General features: G+C 37.1%; 1 protein-coding gene across 2 annotated transcripts in view; it reads right to left on the reverse strand.

The window, feature by feature from the left end:
• RANBP9 (RAN binding protein 9) overlaps positions 1–23,784 on the reverse strand; it is an 87,980-nt gene that overhangs the window by 38,556 nt on the left and 25,640 nt on the right. For both annotated transcript variants that reach the window (XM_082730195.1, XM_082730194.1), the window contains exon 3: positions 41–93. In XM_082730195.1, the coding sequence (XP_082586321.1) occupies positions 41–93 (53 nt within the window). The remainder of the gene's footprint in view (positions 1–40; positions 94–23,784) is intronic.

Here is a 23,784-nt window from a genome sequence, read left to right on the forward strand (position 1 = left end):
ATATAGCCATAAGACAGTATCATAATTCAATTACAAGTACCTGGTAGTCTATTCATGTTCACACCTTGAGCAGAAAGACCAATTCCCATGTAACTGTTAAAAAAAAGAAAGGAGGGGGGGCAGAGAGAGGAACAAAAGCAGGTTATTATAACCATATATGTAAAAATTACCAAATACTCTGAAACATATCAGAACCCAACCCAACCCAAGTTGAAACTCAAAGGGCAGCTACAAAAAAATTTACAATTCCTTAAACAGCAAAAAAGGCAATATTAAGCAACAATAAAACTCAGATTCACAGTAAATTCCTATAATACTCATTCTTAAATACACCCAAAGTACTAGTAATAATTATATACTCTACTAACAACTATAAAAGCCTTTCAACGTATCCACACTTAAGTATTCAGGATTAAAATTTCTAATAAAAAGCGTAGAGGGACTTGTGGAAGAAAAAAGAAACAATATTTAGGAAACTATTATATTTCCAAAAAGACACAGTAATAATCAAGACCACAAAAAAAGGGACACGGATACATATTTGTAAAAAATGTCAAATTCACATAAAAAAACCTGTGAGATATTTAATAAAATTACATTTAAAAGTATGTAATGTAGGGGCGCCTGGGTGGCTCAGTGGGTTAAAGCCTCTGCCTTCAGCTCAGGTCATGATCCCTGGGTTCTGGGATCAAGTCCCACGTTGGGCTCTCTGCTCAGCGGGGACCCTGCTTCCTCCTCCTCTGCCTGCTTCTCTGCCTACTTGTGATCTCTGTCTGTCAAATAAATAAATAAAATCTTTAGAAAAGAAAAAAAAAAGTTTGTACTGTATAGTATCCACGTACCGGTTTTCTTAGAATTTGGCAAAATGACAAAATCAAATTAAAGATAAGATTCTTTGTTTTTAATTTATCAAACTAAAAGAACAAAATTATCTCCAAAAAAAGAAATATAAAAGGAAAAGTTATTGAACTATGTGATTCATTTTAGAAGCTTATAAAATATAAATAAAACCTGATAAAGATAGCTGAAAAGTGGGAAGAGTATAAAACAATACACTTGTAAGTACTGATGCAAAAAGAAAAAGAAAAGCCACCGACTAAATAAAATAAGGTGAATCCAGTTTGTGAAAAGGCTAACTATGATTGCATCAAGACTTAAAATGGCACTTGATAAATTTTGCTACCGTTATTTATTTTTTTTTTTAAAGATTTTACTTATTTGAGACACACACAGAGCGTGAGCATGAGCAGGGGGAGAAGCAGGGATAGAAGAGCAGAGGGAGAGGGAGAAGCAGACTCCCCCCGAGCAAGGACCTTGACATGGGCGTAGAGCCTGGAACTCCAGGATCATGACCTGAACTGAAGGCAGCCGCTAAACAGACTGAGCCACCCAGGCGCCCTTCAGCTACCATTTTTAACAAAAACTCAACCAAAATAAAAGCAAACTAAAATACGACACACTTTTACCAAATCTAATACAGCAAGTATTCAACAGTAAACACTGAAGCCTCCATTAAAATCAGGACATGGAATTGTCTACTACAACTGTTAAATAGTATTTTGAAGGTTTCTGATAATGTAATAATATAATGAAAACAAATAACCAGTATTAATATTAAAAGATATAAAATCATCTTTATTTTTAGTTGCCATGATTATATACATAAAAAACCACAGAAACTACTAAAATCTTAGAAGATAAACTCTCACGTGGGCACACTGTAGAATATCGATAACACATAATCCTAAAGGCTTACGAAGAGAAAAGGCAAATTATCTCCCCCAAAAAAGGACCATTTATGACAATAAACAATGGCACAAAAGCACTAAGGATAAAGAACTGCCAGCTTAGAACTGAATGCTCAGATAAAGTATCACTGAAAATGAGGGCAAAATAAGGTATTTTAAGACACTAAAAAGCTAACGGCTTACTTTCCGCAGAACCTCACAAAAGAACTATTTGGGGATATGCTTTAGTAGAAAGATAAGTGAAAAAAATGAGAAGAAATACATGGGTCAAAGAAACAATAATCAGCACATAAAGCATGAAATACATACTTAAAAAGAGCCAAATTCTCTAAAAATACTATTGCTTTTAAAATCGGTAACCCATATATAATATGCTAGAATACAATTAATGGTACTTTACATAAAAAGACACAGGAAAATATCACCCCCATTCAAGAGAACAGAAACAAAAGAGAATGCCTCTGAGATGATGAAGTGTTTGAAATTAAAATATAAAGAATTTTGAAGCAGCTGTTGTTACAATGCTCAAGGACGTAAAGAGAAATGTGCTTGGACTGAATGAAATTTCAACAAAGAAAAAGAATTAAAAAAAAAAACAAAATTCTAGAGCTGAAAAATATCTGAAATAAGCATTTACTTATGTACTTAATGGCACACTGGAAATGGCAGAATGAGTAAGTAATAATGAAATCAGAGCAGATTTTGAAGAACAGAGAGAAAAAATAATAAGGCTAAAAAAGAGAGCCGGCTGAGGCAGCATCAAAAGGTCTATCAAGGGGCGCCTGGGTGGCTCAGTGGGTTAAAGCCTCTGCCTTCGGCTCAGGTCATGATCCTGGAGTCCTGGGATCGAGCCCCGCATTGGGCTCTCTGCTCAGCAGGGAGCCTGCTTCCTCCTCTCTCTTCTGCCTACTTGTGATCTCTGTCAAATAAATAAATAAAATCTTAAAAAAAAAAAAAGGGTCTATCAAACATGTAACCACAATCCCACAAGGAGAAAAAGAGAGTGGGTCAAAAATTCAGAGAACAATTTTCCAGATTTCGGAAAAGAAAAAGATCTCTAAATTTAAGAAGCATGCAAACCTCACACATTCAATACCAAGAAAAGCACACTTAGGCACAAATCACAGCCAAACTGCTGAAAACTTTAAAAAAATAATAAAACAAAACAAAAGAACACTGAAAGCAGCCAGAAAAAAAAGACATTTTACTGTCATAGGAACACTGAGCTGAACACTTGTGCATTTCTCATAAGAATATAGAAAGCCCAGAAGACAGTGAAAATGAAATCTCTATTAAACCAAAGCTGGGGGAAGGGGAACTCATGCTTTATTATCACATTTAAGGTCCTTAAAATGACTACACTATACGAAATCATGCAGTAAAAACCACAGGGCTTATCAGAAAAAAATGGGGTTACAAGCACAGCATTCCTAAACTCCATCAGTAACACATTTAAAAAAAGGGAAGAACCCAACTTTAAAAACCCCCAATTCAATAAAAAACTATTTTACACACACTAAATTGTTTAAGATACATAAACACCACAGTAAATATGGCACTTTACACTGAAAAAGATCTGAAGTTTACTTGGGGAAGTAGGTGACACAGCACTGTAGCTTGTGGGTTATTGTGAAGTGGTGGAAGGAAAGTTACTCGACGCGTAAATCTGTCCCAGCAGATGTGGACGGGTGTGGCTCAGGACACGCAGTGAACCAGCATAGTTGGTACATGTCTGAGGTGTTGCAGGACATATTAAAAACAAGCTCAAATTCAACAGCAGTGAGGGAGTGGCAAGACTTTAAAGCGCATGAACAAAAAATGTATTACTGTGGTACTCTGTGTTTAGCAAAGGAAACAGACATAAAAAATTTTCAGATCAATATATCAATACAGATATTTTCAAATTTTACATTTACTACCATTTTTAAAATTATGGTTGTACCAAATATCAAATAAAAGAGACTAAGAAGACTAGTTTAACTCCTACTATACACAGGTTTAAATCCACTAGAGCTTGTTAGTTTCCCATCTGTTCTCTCCATTCATCCTTTCCTATCTTCTTTGTATTTTTCTACATTTAATCCTTATTAACATTTTGCTATACATTTTGGTACTGTATTAATGAACACCATGTAAGTGTTAAAAAGTACACCTCTGACATATCTTTGGTTGAATTAGTATATTTATCACATGATGACAATGTAACACAAAGCTTTTTAAAGCCTGTTTACCTCTTCCCACATTTTGCTACTGTTGTCATGTTTTATTTCTTAAGATTTATTTGTCAGAGAAAGAACACAAGGAGGAGGATCTGCTTGCAGAGGGAAAATCAGACTCACTGCTGAGCAAGGAGCCCAACGCAGAACTCAATCCCAGGACCCTGGGACCACGACCCGAGCTGAAGGCAGACACTTAAGCTTAGACTGAGCCACGCAGACATCTCACGTTTTATTTCTTTACATGTTGTGCACTCCAGAGGAATGTCACCATTATCACTTTATATAGTTAACGCTATTTTACTCAGTTAGATACATAATAAATAGACTTCTCATCAGAAACCATGGAAGCCAGCGGGCAGTGGGATGACATACTGTGACACTGAAAGAAAAGCCTGTAAAGCAAGAATTCTATATGGAACAAATTTATACTTCAAAAATGGAGAAGCTAATATGTTCCCAACTAAAAAAGTTTCTAACAAACCGGCATATTAAGAAATAATAAAGTGGAAAAGAACGGAAACTAGGTAGTAAATCAAATCCACACAAACCAAGAACATCAAGAGAGATAACTCACATAGATAAACATAAAAGAATATAAATGACTTGTTTCTAATTCTATCTAAAAAATTCTATCTAAAAAACAAAGTAGAAAAAAAAAAACAAAGTTTTTTTAAAAATTGTATACATATATAATTTCATGACAATAATAGCAAAAAGAAGAAAGCAGAAAACAGATACACTATATTGCAAAATTTAACATACTAGGAGTGCCTGGGTGGCTCAGTGGGTTAAGCCTCTACCTTCGGCTCAGGTCATGGTCTCAGGGTCCTGGGATCGAGCCCCGCAACAGGACCTCCGCTCAGCAGGGAGCCTGCTTCCCTTCCTCTCTCTCTCTGCCTGCCTCTCTGCCTACTTGTGATCTCTGTCTCTTAAATAAATAAATAAAATCTTTTTAAAAAAATTAACATACTATTGGAATTAAGTTTGTATCAATCCAAATTATATTTTCCTATTAAGATACTATGAGTAATCCTCCAGAGCAACCACTAAGAAAATAATTCAAGGGGCACCTGGGTGGCTCCATCAGTTAAGTATCTGACTCTTGGTTGTGGCTCAAGGTCCTGATCTCAGGGTATTGGGATGGAGCCCTGCATTGGGCTCTACACTCAGCAGGGAGTCTGCTCAGGATATTTTCTCTTCCTCTGCCCCTCTCCCTGTTAGCTCACTCTCTCTTAAATAAATAAATAAATCTTTATTTAAAAAAGAGAGCGAGAACTCAAGAACTATAGAGAAGAAACTACAGTGAAACTAAAAGGTACACTAGAAAACACCTAATTCACACAAAAGACAGGAACAAGAGCAGAGAAACAATAAGATATAACACATGTAATAATAAATACCAAAATGGCAGACTCAAGTCCTATGTTATCAGTAATGATAATAAATGCAAATGGATAAAATTATCCAATCCAAAGGCAGAGATCCACTGAAGAGTCCTTTCCTTCCTGAAAAAAGATCCAGAGATATGTACTCTACAGGGAACACTTTAGGTCTGACAAACAAGCGGAAGAAAGTAAAAAAGAAACTAAAATAGTAATCAAATGAGAGACTAGGTAACTATACTAATACCAAACAAACATTAAGACAAAAGTTGTTACTAAAAACAAAAGAATATATATTATCATGAGAAAAGGGTCAATACACCAAGACAGAGTAAAAATTACACACAAATACAAATCTAACAACAGAGTCCTATTTAAAGCAAAAACTCAAAGAATTAAAATACAAAATTCACAATAGCTGACAACTTCAATAACTCACTTTGAATGATGGATGGAACAACCAAAAAGATCAACAAAGAAACACAAAACTGAACACAACTGTAAACCAACCAGAACTAACAGACATCTGTAGAACTCTCTGCCAACCACTGTGGAGACACGCTTCTCAAGAGCACACAAAACAATCTCCAAGATCTATTAGGCCATAAAACAGCCTCAATAAATTTAAAATAATTGAAATTATACACAGTATATTCTCCAACCACAAGGGAATTAAATCAGAAACTACAAACAAGAAAAATTTCAATGTACAAATATGTGGAAGCTAAACAACACTCTCCTAGAAAACAAATACAAAGAAATCACAAGGGAAATTAGAAAATACTTAGAAATGAATGAGAATGAAAACATAACACATCAAAACTTATGGGATGAGTTTAAAGTAGCATTTAGAAGGAAATTTATAGCTGCAATTGCCTATATTTAAAAAAGAAGTATCTCAGGGCACCCGGCTGGCTCAGTCAGTAAAGTATGTGATTCTTGATCTTGGGGTTGTTGAGTTCAAGCCCCATACGGAGTATAGAGATTACTTAAAAATACAACTTAGAAAAAAAAAAAAAAAGAAGCAGAGGTATCTCTAATAATCCAACTTTCTACTTTGAGAAACTAGACAATGAACTTTTTTTTTTTTAAAGATTTTATTTATTTATTTGATAGAGAGAGATCAGAAGTAGATGGAGAGGCAGGCAGAGAGAGAGAGAGAGGGAAGCAGGCTCCCTGCCGAACAGAGAGCCCGATGTGGGACTCGATCCCAGGACCCTGAGACCACGACCTGAGCCGAAGGCAGCAGCTCAACCCACTGAGCCACCCAGGCGCCCCTGAACTTTTTTTTTTTTAAACCACAAAATTCTAATAAATCCAGAGCAGCAATAGGAAGGAAATAATAAAGATCAGAGCAGAAATCAATGAAATAGAGACCAGAAAAGCAAAAGAATCAATGAATCCAAAACTCGGTTCTACTAAGAGGAAAAAAAGATTCAAATTAATCGAATAAAAAACAAAAAAATGGTAATTACTACCAAAGTAAAAAAAAAAAAAAAAAAAAAAGATTTTAAGGGAATAAAAAGAATTGTAAGAAAATCCCATGAACTATATAGCAACATATTATATAACCTACTTAAAATAGACAAATTCTTAAGTCATAAACTACCAAAAATGAATAGCAATCTTAAAACTTCCCATGAAGAAAAGCTATACTCATAAAAAGAATAAAAATATAAAATATTTTTATATTATATAAAAAGCAAATGCATCCACATTGTAAAGATAGGAGAAAATATCCTCTATTCACATACAACACAATTTTGTATATAAAAAATCCTAAGGAAGCCCTACTAAAAAACTAATATACAAGTTCAGCAAGACTGCAGGATACCAAGTTCAATATATGCAAAAATCAGATGGCTTCATTCTTGAATTCTACCAAACACAAAGAGAAATTATCACCAATCTTTAGACTCTTTCCCACAAATTAGGAACACTTTCTAACTAATTCTACACACAGCCAGTGTTACCCTGCTGTCAAAATCAGACAAACACACCACAAGAAAATAGAAACGATCCTTTATGAATATATGTGCTCAAATCTTCAACTAGCAAACCAAATCTGGCAACACACAAAAAGGATTACACATCATGACCAAGGGGAAATTTATCCTAGAAATACAGTTGACTTAGAAACATACTCAATGTAAACCACCACACTGAGAATGAAAAATAAAAGCAACATGATCATTGACAAAGAAAGAGAATCAAGACAAAATCCATCATCTCTTCTTTATAAAAACACTCAACAAATTAGGAATAAAAGGGAACCTCCAAAGCTGGTAAAATACATCTATTTAAAAAAAACCCATAGCTAACATCATCATACTTAATGGTAAAAGATTAAATACTTCCCCCTTAAACAAGAAAAGAGGACTTCTACTATTTCTATTCAAAAGAGGACTGGAGGTTCTAGCTTGGGCAATAAGGCAAGAAAAAGCAAACGCATCCATATTGTAAAGATAAGAGTAAACATCCTCTATTCACATATGACCATATGACACAACTTTGTATATAAAAAATCCTAAAGAAGCCCTACCAAAAAACTAATATACAAGTTCAGCAAGATTGCAGGATACCAAGTTCAATATGCAAAAATCAGTTTTGGGGCACCTGGTGGCTTGGTTGGGTGTCTGACTCTTGATTTCAGCTCAGGTCATGGCCTCATGACAGTGTGATCAAGCCCTACTTGGCCTCCGCTCTCAGCAAGGACTCCGCGTGGGCTTCTCCCTTTCCCTCTCCCCCATGCTCATGTATGCAGTCTAAATAAATTTTTAAAATCTTTTAAAAATCAGTTTTATTTCTACTCTTTAGCAACAACTGGAAAATGAATTTAAGAAAACAATTCCATTTACAACAGAATTAAGAAGAATAAAATATCTAGAAATAAACAACAAAAAAGTGCAAGACTTGAACACTAAAACCTACAAAACACTGTTGAAAGAAATTAAAGAACACCTAAATAAATGGAAAGATAACCATGTTCATGGACGGGAAGAATACTGTTAATGTGGTTAAAATGGTAATGCTACCTTTATTACTCTAGAGATACAAGGCAATTCCTACCAAAATTCTTACTTGCTTTCTTGCAGAAATTAACAAACTGATTTGGAAATTCATATGGAAAAGCAGGGGGCCCAGGAAAAAGAAAAAACTTGGTGGGCTCACACTTCACAATGTAAAAACTCACTAAAATGAAAATAATTAAGAGAGTATATTATTACTGGCTTTAGAACAAACATATATATTAATGCAACAGAATTAAGAGTTTAGAAATTAACCCTAAGGTTTATGGTCAATTGATTTGGACAAGAGAAACAAGACAATTTAATGGAAGAAAAGTCTCTTCAACTGACGCTGGGACCAGATATATCTATGCAAAAAAATGAAAGCAAAACAATGCCTCAACACCATATATAAAAATTAACTCAAAATGGTTTAGAAAACTAAGGTGAAGAGCTAAAAGTATAAACTCTTAGAAACACCAGAGCAAATCTTCATAACCTCGGATTAGGCAATAGTTTCCTAGATATTACACCAAAAACATAAGTAACAACAACAAGATAAACCAAACTTCATAAAATTATAGCACTTTTGTGTGTTGAAGAATATGGTCGAAGAATGTGAAACAGGAGAAAATACATGCAAATCATATAGCTGTTAGGGATTTCTATCAGAATACATAAACAACTCTTAGAACTTCTGCAATTAAAGAAAATCCAACCAAAACACGGGCAAAGGACCTGAATAGACATTTCTCCAAAGAAAATATACAAATAGCCAATAAGTACATGAAATTAGTCATTAGGGAAATGCAAATCAAAACCACTAAGAGACTCACTTCACACACCCTTAGATGCCTAGAATCAAGAATACATGTGTTGGCAAGAATGAGCATTTAGAATTTTCACAGTTGGTGACAATAAAAAACAGTGCAGTCACTTTGGAAAACTGTCTGGCAGTTCCTTGAAATGGTAATCACAGTTTCTCTATGACCTACCAATTCAACACCTGCCATCTATCCAGGAGAAACGAAAACATATCCACAGGAAGAAAGTTACACAAATGTTCGTTACAACATCATTCATAATAGCTAAAAATATATTTCTACCTACTGACGAGTGGATAAACGAAATGTGGTATATCCTTACAAGGGAGTATTATTTGGGAACAAAAAGGAATGGAATACTGATATATGCTACAGCAGGAATGAACTCTGAAAACACTGTTACAATAAATAAGCCACAGAGTGCCTGGGTGGCTCAGTCAGTTGAGCGTCTGGCTCTTGGTTTTGGCTCCAGTCCTGTCCTAATCTCTGATCTCAGGGTCCTGGAGTTGTTCTCAGAAGAGTTTGCTTCTCTCCCTCTCCCTGTCTATAGTCTTCCCTACCTCCTCCCTCTCTCTTTCTAAAATAAATGGCCAGATCTTTGGGGAAGGGGGGATAAGCTGAAAACAAAACAAAGGATACCTGCCCTAAGGCTCTACCTACATAAAATGCCCAGTGTAGGCAAATCCACAGAAACAAAACAGGTAAGTAGTTGTCTTGGATTGGGAGAAGTGACTGCTAATGGGTATGGGATTTCTTTTTCAGGTGATAATATCAATTCTAAAATTAAACAGTGGTGAGGGTTGCATAAGTCTGTGAACATACTAAAAACTACCTAATTGTATGCTTTTAAGGATAAATGTTTATGATTTTAAATTATGTCTCGATAAAACTGTCATTAAAGCATAAACAAGAGGTCTTTTGTTTTCAGCTCCAGTACATAAAGAGCTTGGAATCTGTCTTCCCCACAAGAAAAAAGAAGCTGAACGAATAAAAAAGCTACAGAGTTTACCATGATCAGGAGGAGCCTCTGAAGAAAGTGTTACGAATACTTTATAAAAAGTAACGATGAATTCCTGAAGACAGAGTATAATCTAGCTTGAAGCTTTAAAATCCCAAAGGCCCAGTCTTAACCAAGGCGGCCACATATTTATGGGTTTTCACCTTCAGTGGCTCCGCCAGATTATCATCCAGGAGGAAAAGATTTCTTCCAGTTTGGGGCATGGGAAGAGGAAAAGTAACCATTCTGAGATATGGCCAGAGCAATGTGTCCTTTCATTGGTTTGGTTTATTTTATTATTTATTTTTATTTTTATTTTTTGAGAGAGAGATGGGAGCAGAGAGGGAGGAGCTGAGGGAGACAATCCCAAGCAGCTACATGCCCAGCCAGACCCAGGGCTCAATCTCACAACTCTAAGTTCCTCACCTGAGCTGGAATCAAGAATCGGAGACAACCCATGGAGCCTCCGAGGCAACCCACAATGCGCCCCCCTTAACAAAGACCTACCTTCAAGGGAAACTACTTTTATCAGAACCTTTTTTGAATTAGTAAAAGAGCATCCAGACAACTCCAGTTCCCCTTCGCCTTCATGATTAAAGAGGGAGAGAAGATTAAAATTCTTCTAAGTTCATAGTAAAGGAAGGGACTCTAATTCACTGTAACAACTGAAATTTAATTATATAATTACAGAACCCGGGGCGCCTGGGTGGCTCAGTCATTAAGCGTCTGCCTTCGGCTCGGGTGATGGTCCCAGGGTCCTGGGATCAAGCCCCGTATGGGTCTCCCTGCTCTGCGGGAAACCTGCTTCTCCCTCACCCACTCCCTCTGCTTGTGTTCCCTCTCTTGCTGTCTGTCAAATAAATAAATAAAATCTTTTTTAAAAAATTACAGAACACTTCCTTTCCCTGGTACTTTATCACCACATCAGCAAAGTTCTAGTATAATAGTGTAAAAACAGTAAATTACAACTTAGAGAGGTGCAAGACACAGACTCTATTTAAAAGGAGTTTCTAGGGAAACCCCAAATAGTGGAAACAAAAACAAGGAAACCTGAGAAAAATGAAGCCTCTGACACCATCACACAATACACACACCAAACAAACATTAAACACAACTTGACTCCTAGCCAGATTCTTCACACTAAAGATCTATTTATGTAAGTTCCTATCACCCAATAAAGCACATAAAATTTTCAACAAAAAAAAATTACATTGAATGCTAAAAAGCAAGACAAATACATTCTGAAGAAACAAAGCAAGCATCACAAACTCAGATAAGATAGAGATTTTGGAATCATCAAACTAAGAATTTAAGGTAACTGTTATTAATATACTAAGCTATGGAAAACAGTTAATTTTAACGCTGGAAGTTAAAAATACTACCACGAAAATGCTTTTGATGATTTCATCATTAAACTAAACACGAAGCAATCAGTGAGCCTGAAGATATGTTAATAAAAAACCTCCCAGACTGAACTGCCAAGAGAAAAACAGGAATGAAAAAAATCAGAAGAGAACACGTAAGAACTGCAGGACAACTATGAAAGGTATAACATACACATAACGGGCATACCAAAAGAAGAAAAAAGAAACTTGGGTATTTGAAGTAATCCTGGTTGGGAAATTTTTCCAACATTAGCAACAGGCGTGAAACCAAAATTTCAGAAAGGTCAGAGAACACGAAATGGATAAATTCCATAACATCAACACCTAGGCTTGTATTCAAATTTCAGAAAGTCAAAAAGAAATTCTTAAAATAAACTAAAGGACAAAATGAAACAAGAACTCACCTTTAAGGTAAAGGGTTAATTAAGAATCACATCAGACTTCCTCCCAGAAACCATGCAAACAAGATGACACTGGAGTGAACTGAGTGTCGAAAGAAAAAACTAATCTAGAATTCAATAACCAGGGAAATTATCCTTCAAAAATTAAAGACTTTATCAGGCAAACAAAAACTGAAGAACTGCCAATAGACTTGCCTTGCAAGAAATACTGGAAGCTCTTTAGAGAGAAGGAAAAAGCATAAATAAGAAACTCAGATCTAGGGGTGCCTGGGTGGCTTAGAGGGTTAAAGCCTCTGCCTTCGGCTCAGGTCATGATCCCATGGGATCAAGCCCTGCGTCGTGCTCTCTGCTCAGCAGGGAGACTGCTTCTTCCCTCTCTCTCTGCCTGCCTCTCTGCCCACTTGTGATCTCTGTCAAATAAATAAATGTCTTTAAAAAAAAAAAAGAAAGAAAGAAAAGAAACTCAGATCTACATAATGAAAAAGACAAGGAATAAATGAAGATAAAATAAGATCTTTCATTCTTCTTATTCTGAACTGATCTTAACTGTTGAAAATAATAACAATAACAATGAATTAGGTATCCGCAGTTTATGGATAAGTGAAATGAGAGTAACAGTACATGAGAAGGAAGGGAAGAATCAATTATAATCTGTTACAAAGCACCTGCACTACCTGTGAAATGATCAAGTGTCATTTGAAAATGGACTTGTATTCATTAAAAATGTCTACTGCAAACTCTAGGGCAACTTCCAATAAAATTTTAAAAAGAAGCATAATTGGTATCTTAAAACAGGAGAGAAGATACAATCATAAAAAATGTTCAATTAAAACCAGAGAAGAAAACAGATTTAAATTCATAATAATAAAGCAACAAGGAACAAATGTGATGAACAGAAAGCAACTGCAAGTAATGCTGACATTAACCCAACTACAACAAGAGTCACTTTCAATGTGAAAGGTCTAATTTACCAATTAAAAGAAAACTGACAGACTGGATAAGAAAACAAAGCCCAAGTATATGTCACCTACAAGAAGCTCACTTGAAATATAAAGACACCGACAGATTAAAGGTAAAGGGTTGGAGAAAGGTATGCCATGCTAACTAATACTAATCAAAAGAAAGCAGAACTAGCTATTTTTTTCAAAGCAAATTTAACAAGGAAAATTACCAGAACCAAAGAGAAGCATTTCATAATGATACAATTCTCTAAGAAGACATAATAACCCTAAATGTCTGTGCACCTTACAACAAAGTGTGAAAAGCTGTGAGGCAGAAACTGATGGAATTGCAAGGAAAAATAGCTAAACCCACTATTGTAACTGGAGACATCAACGAATTTGTATTATTAACTGGCAGGCACAGCAAGCAGAAAATAAGTAAGGACGCAGTCAAACTCAAGAGCACCATCAATCAACTGGGTTTCATTGACATTTATAGAACAGTTCAATTCTATTCTGTTTGAGTAACAGAATACACATTCTTCTCAAGCTCACAAAACCATTCACCCAGGCCACCTTCTGCTCCAGCAATCATCCCCCTAGGTATTTACCCAAATGAGCTGAAGCCTTATGTCCAGACAAAACTTGCACATGAATGTGTATGACAGCTTTGTCCAGACTGTTAAAAACTGGCAGTAACCAAGAAGTCCCTGGATAGGTGCATGGATAAAAACCATACTACATCCATACAACAAACTGTTATTCACTGATACAAAGAGAAATCTATCAAGCCATGAAAAGACATGGAAGAATCTTAAATGCATATTGCTAAGCGCAAAGAGGTCAGTTTGAAAAGGCTATATACTGTATGATTCCAATTATAACCCTCGAGAAAAGGTAAAATTATGGAGACAGAAAAAAGATCAGTAGTTGCCAGGAGTGTGGAGATGGGTGGACAGAAGGGCAAAGGATGAACAGACTGAACTAGAGGGGATTTTTAGGGCAGCAAAACTATTCTGTACTGCAGAACAGTATCCACACTGCAATGGTGGATACATGACACTATGCATGAGTGGCACCATACAGAGAGTAAACCCTGATGTGAGAACCTCGGTTAATAATAACATCAATACTGGTTTATTAATTTTAACAAGTGTACATTAATGCAAGATGATAATAGGAGAAACTGGGCGAGTGCTAAAAGTTTTCTGTAAATCTAAAATTGTCCTAAAAACCAAAGTCTACTATTTAGGGGAGAAAACACCATAAATAAATATAACAGGCAAATAAATCAAGAGAAATATTTCAACATACATAATAAAGAATTATCTTTAATATATAGTCTGCTTAAAAGCAGAGGAAAAAAAAGTTCACACAAAATCCTGTTTGCAAATACTTACGGCAGCTGCACTCATAATGGATATATCAACAACACAAAGTCCTTCAACTGGGGAAGGGATAAATAAACCACTGCACAGCCTGACCACGGGATACTAACTCGGTTGTAATAAAAAGCAACACACTATTGGTACAAGCATCAGTGTGGATTAGCATCAAATGTACTGTGCCAAAAGAAAGAAGTCAGTCAGTCTCAAAGATTACATATGATACAATTCCATTCACATGCCATTTCTTAAAAAGCAAACTAAAGGGAGGAGAACGGTTTGGTGGCTCTCAGGAGTCACCAGTGAAGAGAAGATTAATTAATGGTCATTCCTTTTTAGGGAAGTATGGGAAGTGAAGAAATTGTTTTATATCGGGGTGGCTCAGTGGGTTAAGCCTCTGCCTTGGACTCAGGTCATGGTCTTGGGGTCCTGGGACCGAGTCCCGCATCGGGCTCTCTCCTTGGCAGGGAGCCTGCTTCCTCCTCACTCTCTCTGTCTGCCTCTCTGCCTACTTGTGATCTCTGTCAAACGAATAAAAAAATCTTAAAAAAAAAAAAAAAGAAGAAATTGTTTTATATCATGATCGTGGTAGTGGCTGCAGGACTCTGCCTTTGCCAAAACTCACAGAACTATACAAACAACCAACCAACCCAAAAGGTAAATTTACATTAATTAAAATGCAGGGCTGTTTATATTATTTAAAAACCAAGGCTAACCTATATGTGTAACAATAAAGGAAAGTAATAAATCACCTTATATGCATACATTAAAATGGTGAGCACTGTTGCATCTCCATCCCTAGAAGGCCCCACCCAGGCCCTGCACCCTACAAACACTGCAGCTAGAGGAGGAAGGGGTGGCCCTGGGCAGAGAAGTCAGCACACGCAGGAGGGCCCTACTAGAAACCCCAATGCCTCAAACAAAACACATCTCGGTGCTTATTACCAATGCTGCTATAAAGCAATGTAATAAATAATATGTAAATAATAGAGGAGAAAGCATGTCAGGAAACTGTGTTCATTTCTTAGAAACGTAAAGTGACGATGTTTTCCAGAAGAGCAAATATGCTCCTTTTGAGTGAAACAATTCAACTTTTGGCAGCTTCAAAAAGACTGGTGAACTAGACATTTGTGTCATATAGGATTAGAGTTATTAGCCTCTGTCAAATAAAAAAATAAAATCTTTTAAAAAAGGGGTGCCTGGGTGGCTCAGTGGGTTAAGCCTCTGCCTTCGGCTCAGGTCATGATCTCAGGGATCCCCGGGATAGAGCCCCACATCAGGCTCTCTGCTCAGCAGGGAGCCTGCTTCCCCATCTCCCTCTCTCTCACCTGCCTCTCTGACGACTTGTGACCTCTGTCAAATAAATAAATAAAATCTTAAAAAAAGGGGGGGGGGGGAATAGCGTTATTAGTTCTTAATTTAATCTTAAGATTTACTCTTAATTACAATAATTAATTTAACCAATGCCTTATTTGAAACTGAGAAGCAATTTTATCAATGTGATTTAACAAAAGTGCTCAAGAATTTCAGAAATATAGACAATTTTATGTTACACTAAATGTTAGCTGTTAGTAAGCATTCACCTAGTGGTTATAATGGTAACCAATCAAATTCCTTGTTTGACGCCTAATTTTAAAATTTCAAATTCTGAGTAGTTTCTTCTCATTATTCTAGGTACAAAGAGATTTTTTTTACTTACAAGACTAGAAAATTAAGCTAATACCTTCTGAAGTGAAATGTGTCTTATTTCTGTCAGATTGCATAATGAATATAATAAGACTCTTAAATTAAGAGCACCAAAAGAGAATTACTGCTTCAAGATACACTGGTGTACATATGTCTATTTCTATATATAGAAACTTACAACACTTATCTGCAACCCACAAGCTACCAATCTTTCTTTTTTTAAAGCTTTTATTTATTTGAGAGAGAGAGAGATCACACAAGCAGGGGGAGCTACAGAGGGAGAGAGAGAAGCAGACTCCCCTCTGGGCAGGGAGCCCGATGCAGGGCTAGAGCCCAGGACCCCGGGATCATGACTTGAGCCGGAGGCAGATGCTTAACCGACTGACCACCCAGGTGCCCCACAAGCTACCAATCTTCAGTCTGTGTAAAAGATATGAACATATATCCACTTCTTTATGTGAAAGAAAAAACATAACTACTTCCAATCATTAAAAGTAAACTGCAGATATACACCCAATTGGTGATTCATATAGTAGTGCTACAAAATAAAACCAAAAACATTTCATCAAAAGTTGCAGATGTTCCTGTCAAAGTATTTCCAGTCAGGTTTTTAAAAGATGCATATTTCAGGGTTCAAAAACAATCATTAACCAAGTCAGTTAAGAAGTCAACCAAAAAAGCAAACCAAAAACAATTGTCAGGGGGCGCCTGGGTGACTCAGTGGGTTCAAGCCTCTGCTTTCAGCTCAGGTCATGGTCCCAGGGTCCTAGGATCGAGTCCCACCCACACTGGGCTCTGCTCAACAGGGAACCTGCTTCCACCTCTCTCTCTCTCTGCCTGCCTCCCTGCCTACTTGTGGTCTCTGTCAAATAAATAAATAAAATCTTTAAAAACAAAAACAATTGTCTGGAGAGCTAAGGTTCTTAAAAATTATGAACACTTTAGTTATTATGAGATAAGAAACATAGGAAATTTCACTTGACCATTAAACTAGTCACGCTTTTTACTGTTTGTATTTTATAAGTCCTAAACATCTTAAAAAGCTTCCTGTCATCTCTCACACACACCAGCCAATCCGGAGTCTGCGGCCCAGCTGGCTTCTTATCTCACTTTCACACACACTATCACATCAGTATTTCCCCTGACCTAAACCCTCCCAGGGTCAGGGACCAGAAAACCAGAGACCACCACAATAGCCCAAAGCCCGCCCAATTCCTTCAAACTAGCTTCTCCTAAACTGTTCAGTCTCGCCCTGCTTTGCCCTTCCCTTGGGAACCCCAATAAAGGCTCTGACCTAAAGCCCTTAACGCCTATCTTCTGTCACCTGACCCAAACTTAGTAATTCCCTGGGACCCTTTACAGCATGTGGGACCTCCCTCTCTGAGACCTGTGAGCATAATAAACTTCCTTCCAAGCCTTGTTCTTGCTTCCTCCTGCAGCTGTAACAACTTTACCATACCATATCTAACACGTACATTCTCAGAATAGCCACTATTACCACACAAAAGTAATTCGAGAATATGTGTATCTAAAATATTACAAATTAAGTAATAATCACTAGATGACTAACAGAATTAAGGTAAGAAATTGAGAAGTAAAGGAAAATGGAAATAATTATCCACAATACTACTATTCAAACCTAAAGCATTTAGATTTCTTCTCCATGATGCAAAATTTTGTTCCAACTCTAATCCCCCACTGACAGCAAAGCAGTTACCTCTTGTTCTCTACACTGCACCTTTCTTTCTCTACAATCCACCCCCATTTCTCCTAAAGCAGAAAAATCCTGGAAAACCAAACAGGCTCTACTACTTGCCTCTGAAAAGTCCACAATAATATACATCAACATTTGAGATGCATATTTCTCCCATTACCTCTAAAAGAGCTATAAAAATATTAGTACCAGGGTGCCTGGGTGGCTGAGTTGGTCAAGTGACTGTTCAGCTCAGCTCATGATCCCAGGATCCTGTTTTTGAGCCCCACGTTGGGATCCCTGCCCAGCAGGGAGTCTGCTTCCCCCCCCACCACCCGGCCTCCCACGCTTGTGAGTGCTCTCAAATAAATAAATAAAATCTTAAAAAATAAAAATAAATACCTTAAAAATATGTACCTTAAATTAAGGAGTGGCTATGGTTATGAAGACAGCCTTTAGGTACCTAGTTATCCTGCCTTTTAAGTAATAATTAAGACAACACAACGTGAAGACCCACGAAACCAGAATACTAGCTTGAAAGTCCTTCAACAATCCTTTGTCAAGGAAACTGCATCTAACAACAAATCAACATAACTTGATTTCCTGACTTTTTAAAGTAGCCTGTTATAGTGTTAAACATAAAGGAAAATAATTTATCACACTTTATGTATGAAAGAAATCCTTTTACCTCATGGGCACTAAACTATGACTCTACTAATAAAGTGAAATACTTGGCTAACAAAATCAATTCTTAAAAAAACAACAACAAAAAACCCAAAATCAATTCCATACTCGAAATTCTTACTTTTCAACATGTCCCCATAAAATTGATGAAAAATAAATACCAGCAATTCTAAATCATGCAAATAAGTCAACATGAAATTGCTTCACACTTCTGGGGTGCCTGGCTGGCTCAGATGGCAGAACATGTGACTTTTGATCTTGGGGTTCCGAGTTCAAGCCCCATGTTGAGTGTGGAGATTGCATAAACATAAAATCTTTTAAAAAAAGAAAAAAATTCCTTCACCTTTCAATTTTATAAACTTTACAGGTACTATCCATCATACCAAGTGAGGTGAACCTACAAAACCATACAAGATTGTGGTATATTTTATTGTTTGATTTTTCAGCAATAACCTTTCTCTCCACAAGTGTTAGAACTTAAAATTTGCATTGGATCTTTAAGATTTTTTAAAGATTTTATTTACTTGAGAAAGAGAAAGTGAGAGAGCACAAGTGGAGGGGCAGGGGCAGAGGGAGAAGCAGACTCCCCACTGAGCAGGGAACCCAATTAGGGGCTTGATCCCAGGACCCTGGAATCATGACCTGAGCCAAAGGCAGACGCTTAACCAACTGAGCCACTCAGGCACCCCTCTTTAAAACTTTTTAATACGAAGTCTCCATTTCATAATACAAGTAAGGTAATAGTGTTTTTATTTGCATTATGTAAGAACTTAAAGAAAAGATTGTATCAGAAGTGAAGACAAACTAAATAGAACATTGAATAGTCCCCACAGAAAAAGATGGAACAGAACAGAGAAAATTTTCTAAGTAAACAAAGAAGGAAAATAAAAGGTTTTATGAACAAATGATATAGAAGTTAGGCAAAGAAGATTCAGCATATGCTTATAATTAGAGTCCCCTCCCCCAAAAAACCTATGTAATGGAATAGAAAAAATACGGAAAATTATATGATAAAACTTTCTGAAATAAAAGAAGACCTGAAATTATAATTTAAGGCCATACATAAAAGTTAACACCAAGATACATTCAGAAGCAGCTCTTTAACGAAAAATGTTTTGACCACCCACATGAAAGACCAATTTTTTTTTTAAACCCAAGTAGGCTCCATACCCAGCATGGAGCCCAAGATGGGGCTTGAACTCACAACCTGAGCTGAGAGCAAGAGTCAGATGCTTAAACTAAGACACCCAAGTGCTCCAAAACCAATTTTCTTATGAGGGAAAAAAAGATGGCATAAGACAATGATACTTCACATCCAAGTCTATGGAGCTCTAAAAACTATACACCCGGGATTTTATACCCAGTCAAACTTTCAAATAAAATGGATGTATTAGTCACAAACAGTTCTGAACCAGAAAGGACTTCAATATTGTTCCCATGAGCTGTTCCTGAGTCCTCTAGTTAAAGAGTATCTCTGGCCTAAGGCCTGGTACAGAGTATTATTAAACGTACTACATTTGTAACTGACACTCAATGATAAAGTAACAGAGTTGTGTATGCAAATAGTAACAGAGTTGTGTTGGGAATACTATGTGCTTTTTTTTTTTTTTAAACAACATGTAGCTATAATAGAATAACAAAATGAGGGAGAGTTTACCAAAAAAAGAATGAACTATTGATACACTGGACCCCCACATGAGTCTCAAATGCACCACGCTGACCGCTGACCAAAAAGAAAGCCTTACTCAAAGGGTTACATTTATATGGCATTCTGGTTTCAAATGGAGAAAAAAAAAAAAAAGAAAAAAACTACAGGAATAGAAAACACATCAGTGGTTGCCAGAAGTTAGGTAGGGGTGAGAGGAGGATCTGATTATAAAGGGCACACGCAGTAAGAGGGAAATTGGGGAGGTGAGGCAATAGTTCTGTTCTTGACTTAAGCTTTGTCACTAAGCATTTGTCAAAACTCACAGAACTGTATATTCCCTTTCCAAAAAGGAGATTTTTACTGCAGGTGTATCAGTAAGAAATTTTTAAATGTCCCTCCCCCTGGGCCTGAAGATACTAGGGAAGAGAGAGGGGAAATGAATAGGTTGCTTGCTAACTTCATTACTGCTCACAAGAGATCACCTTAAAAGGAGCGGACTGTGTTAGTATAAAAGTAACTTTCTAAGTGTAAAACTACACTACCCTTTCCCCCAAAGGAGAGCAATGAAGATAGACCACATTATTTAAAAAAAAAAAATTCAAAAGTAACAAAAATGTTTCAAGTTTCCTTTCACTCCTATCTCTAGCTAACCACTTCCCCTATCTAGAAGCAACTACTGTCATCATTTATTTGTGCTATCTGTTCAGTTTTCTAAAGCATATTTGGCTATACAGTTGACCTTGAGTAACATGGGTCTAAACTACATGGGTCCGAACTACATGGGTCCACATAGACATGGATTTTTTTATAATACAGTACTATAAGTATTTTCTCTTCCTTATGAATTTCTTAACATTTCCCTTTCTCTAGCTTACTTTATTGTATGAATGCAACATATAACACAGATAGAAAATACCTGTTACTCAACTGTTTATGTTATCGGTAACAAATCTGGTCAACAGTATGCTATTAGTAGTTAAGTTTCTGAGGAATCAAGGGGCGCCTGGGTGGCTCAGTGGGTCCGGCCTCTGCCTTCGGCTCAGGTGGTGATCCCAGGGTTCTGGGATCAAGCCCCATATCAGGCTCTCTGCCAGCAAGGAGCCTGCTTCCCCTCTCTCTCTGCCTGGCTCTCTGTCTGCTTGTGATCTCTCTCTCTGTGTCAAATAAATAAATAAAATCTTAAAAAAAAAAAAAGTTATACACAGAGAAGCATGGGTAGCAATACTAACAGACATAAAAGACTTTAAAACAAAGACTGCAACAAGAGACAAAGAGGTACTACTACATAATAAAGATCGACTCAACAAGAGGATATAAGAAATGTACATATCTATGCATTCGACACTGGAACACCTAAAGACACAGCAAATGTTAGCAGATATAAAGGGAAAGATGGACAGTAAAACAACAGGAGGGGACTTTAACACCCCACTTTCACCAACAGATAGATCATCCAGACAGAAAATCAGTGTGAATGACACAATGACCAGATGGGCTTAGAAATATACAAAATATTCCATCCAAAAAAAAACCAGAATACACATTCTTCTCAAGTGCACATGGGATATTCTCCAGGAAGGATCACATGGTAGGTCACAAAAGAGTCTCAATAAATTTAAGAACACTGAAACCATATCAAGCAACTTTTCTGACCTCAGCAGTATGAAACCAGCAATCAAATCACAAGATTCGCCTGTGGCTCAGATGGTTGAGTCTCTGCCCTCGGCTCAGGTCATGACCTCCAGGTCTTGGGATCAAGCTCCACATCCAGCAGGGAGTCTGCTTCTCCCTCTGCCTCTCCCCCTTTTATACTCTAAATCTCACTCTCTCTCAAATGAGTAAGTAAAATCTTAAAAAAAAAAAAAGAAACAGCAACGAAAACTACACGAACACATGGACGCTTAAACAATCAATAGGTCAATGAAGAAATCAAAGAAGAAACCAAAAGTACAAGGAGACACATGAAATGAAAATGGAAACACAAAAGACCAAAGATCTCTGGAAGATCGCAAAAGCAACTTGAAGCGGGAAATTTACGGTGATAATTACCAAAAGACTCTCAAATAAACCTAATCTTATACCCAAAGGAACTAGAAAAAGAACAAAGCCCAAAGTTAGTAAAAGAAAGTAAACAAGAAAGATCAGAAGAGCAGAAATAAATAAAAAAGAGACAAAAAAGAAAGAAAGAAAGAAAGAAAGAAAGAAAGAAAGAAAGAAAGAAAGAAAGAATTAAAGAAAGCAAGAACTGATTCTCTGAAAAGAAAAACCGATAAACCTCTAGGCAACTTCATCAAGAAAAAGAGGGAGGAATCAAATAATCAGAAACGAAAGGGAAGTAACACCACCACAGAACTATAAAGGATTATAAAAGACTACTGCAGGGGAGGCGGGGGTTTAATTGGTTACACATCTGACTGCTGATTTCAGTTAAAGGTCCTGGGATAGAGTCCTGCACTGGGATCAACACTTGGCATGGAGTCTGCTTAAGATTCTCTCTCTTCCTCGCCCTCTGCCCCTCCCCACACACTTGTCCATGCACTCTTTCTAAATAAATAAATTCTTTTAAAAAAACATACTGCAGGGGCGCCTGGGTGGCTCAGTAGGTTGAACCTCTGCCTTTGGCTCAGGACATGATGTCAGGGTCCTGGGATCGAGCCCCACACATCGGGCTCTCTGCTCAGCAGGGAGCCTGCTTCCCTCTCTTTCTCTGTCTGCCTCTCTGCCTACTTGTGATCTCTGTCAAATAAATAAAATCTTTGGGGCGCCTGGGTGGCTCAGTGGGTTAAAAAACATACTGCAAAAAAGAATATACCAACAAACTGGAAAACCTAGAAAAAAATGGGTAAATTCCTAGAAACATACAATCTTCCAAAAACTGAATCAGGAAGAAACAGAAACTCTGAACAGACTGATTACTGGTAACAAAACTGAATCAGTAATCAAAAAACCTTCAACAAACAAAAGTCCAAGACCAGATGGATTCATAGGTGAATTTTACAAAACATTTAAAGAAAAGTTAATGCCTACTTTCCTCAAACTATTCCAAAAAATAGAAGAGGAAAGAAAGCTTCCAAACATTCTACAAGGCCAATACCCTGATACCCAAACCAGACAAAGACACTACAAAAAAAGAGAACTACAGGCCAATATCCCTGCTGAACATAGATGCAAATTTCCTCAACAAAATATTAGCAAATCACATTGAACAGTGCATTAAAGGATCATTGACCATGATCAAGTGGGATTTATTTCTAGGGAGGAACAAATATGTCTCATTGGGGACCCCTGGGTGGCTCAGTTGGTTAAGCAGCTGCCTTCGTCTCAGGTCATGATCCCAGCTTCCTGGGATCGAGTCCCACATCGGGCTCCTTGCTCAGCAGGGAGCCTGCTTCTGCCTCTGCCTGCCATTCTGTCTGCCTGTGCTCCCTCTCTCCCTCTCTCTCTCTCTCTCTGATAAATAAATAAAATCTTTAGAAAAAAAATGTCTCGGGGCACCTGGGTGGCTCAGTGGGTTAAGCCGCTGCCTTCGGCTCAGGTCATGATCTCAGGGTCCTAGGATCGAGTCCCACATCGGGCTCTCTGCTCGGCAGGGAGCCTGCTTCCTCCTCTCTCTCTGCCTGCCTCTCTGCCTACTTGTGATCTCTCTCTGTCAAATAAATAAATAAAATCTTAAAAAAAAAAAGTCTCATTGTACACAAATCAATCAGTATGACAGACCATATTAGCAAGGGAAAGGATACAAATCATATGATCATCTCAATAGAAGCACAAAAAGCACCTGAC

This window comes from Mustela nivalis (genome assembly GCF_964662115.1).
Source record: "Mustela nivalis genome assembly, chromosome: 5".
NCBI lineage: Eukaryota > Metazoa > Chordata > Mammalia > Carnivora > Mustelidae > Mustela > Mustela nivalis.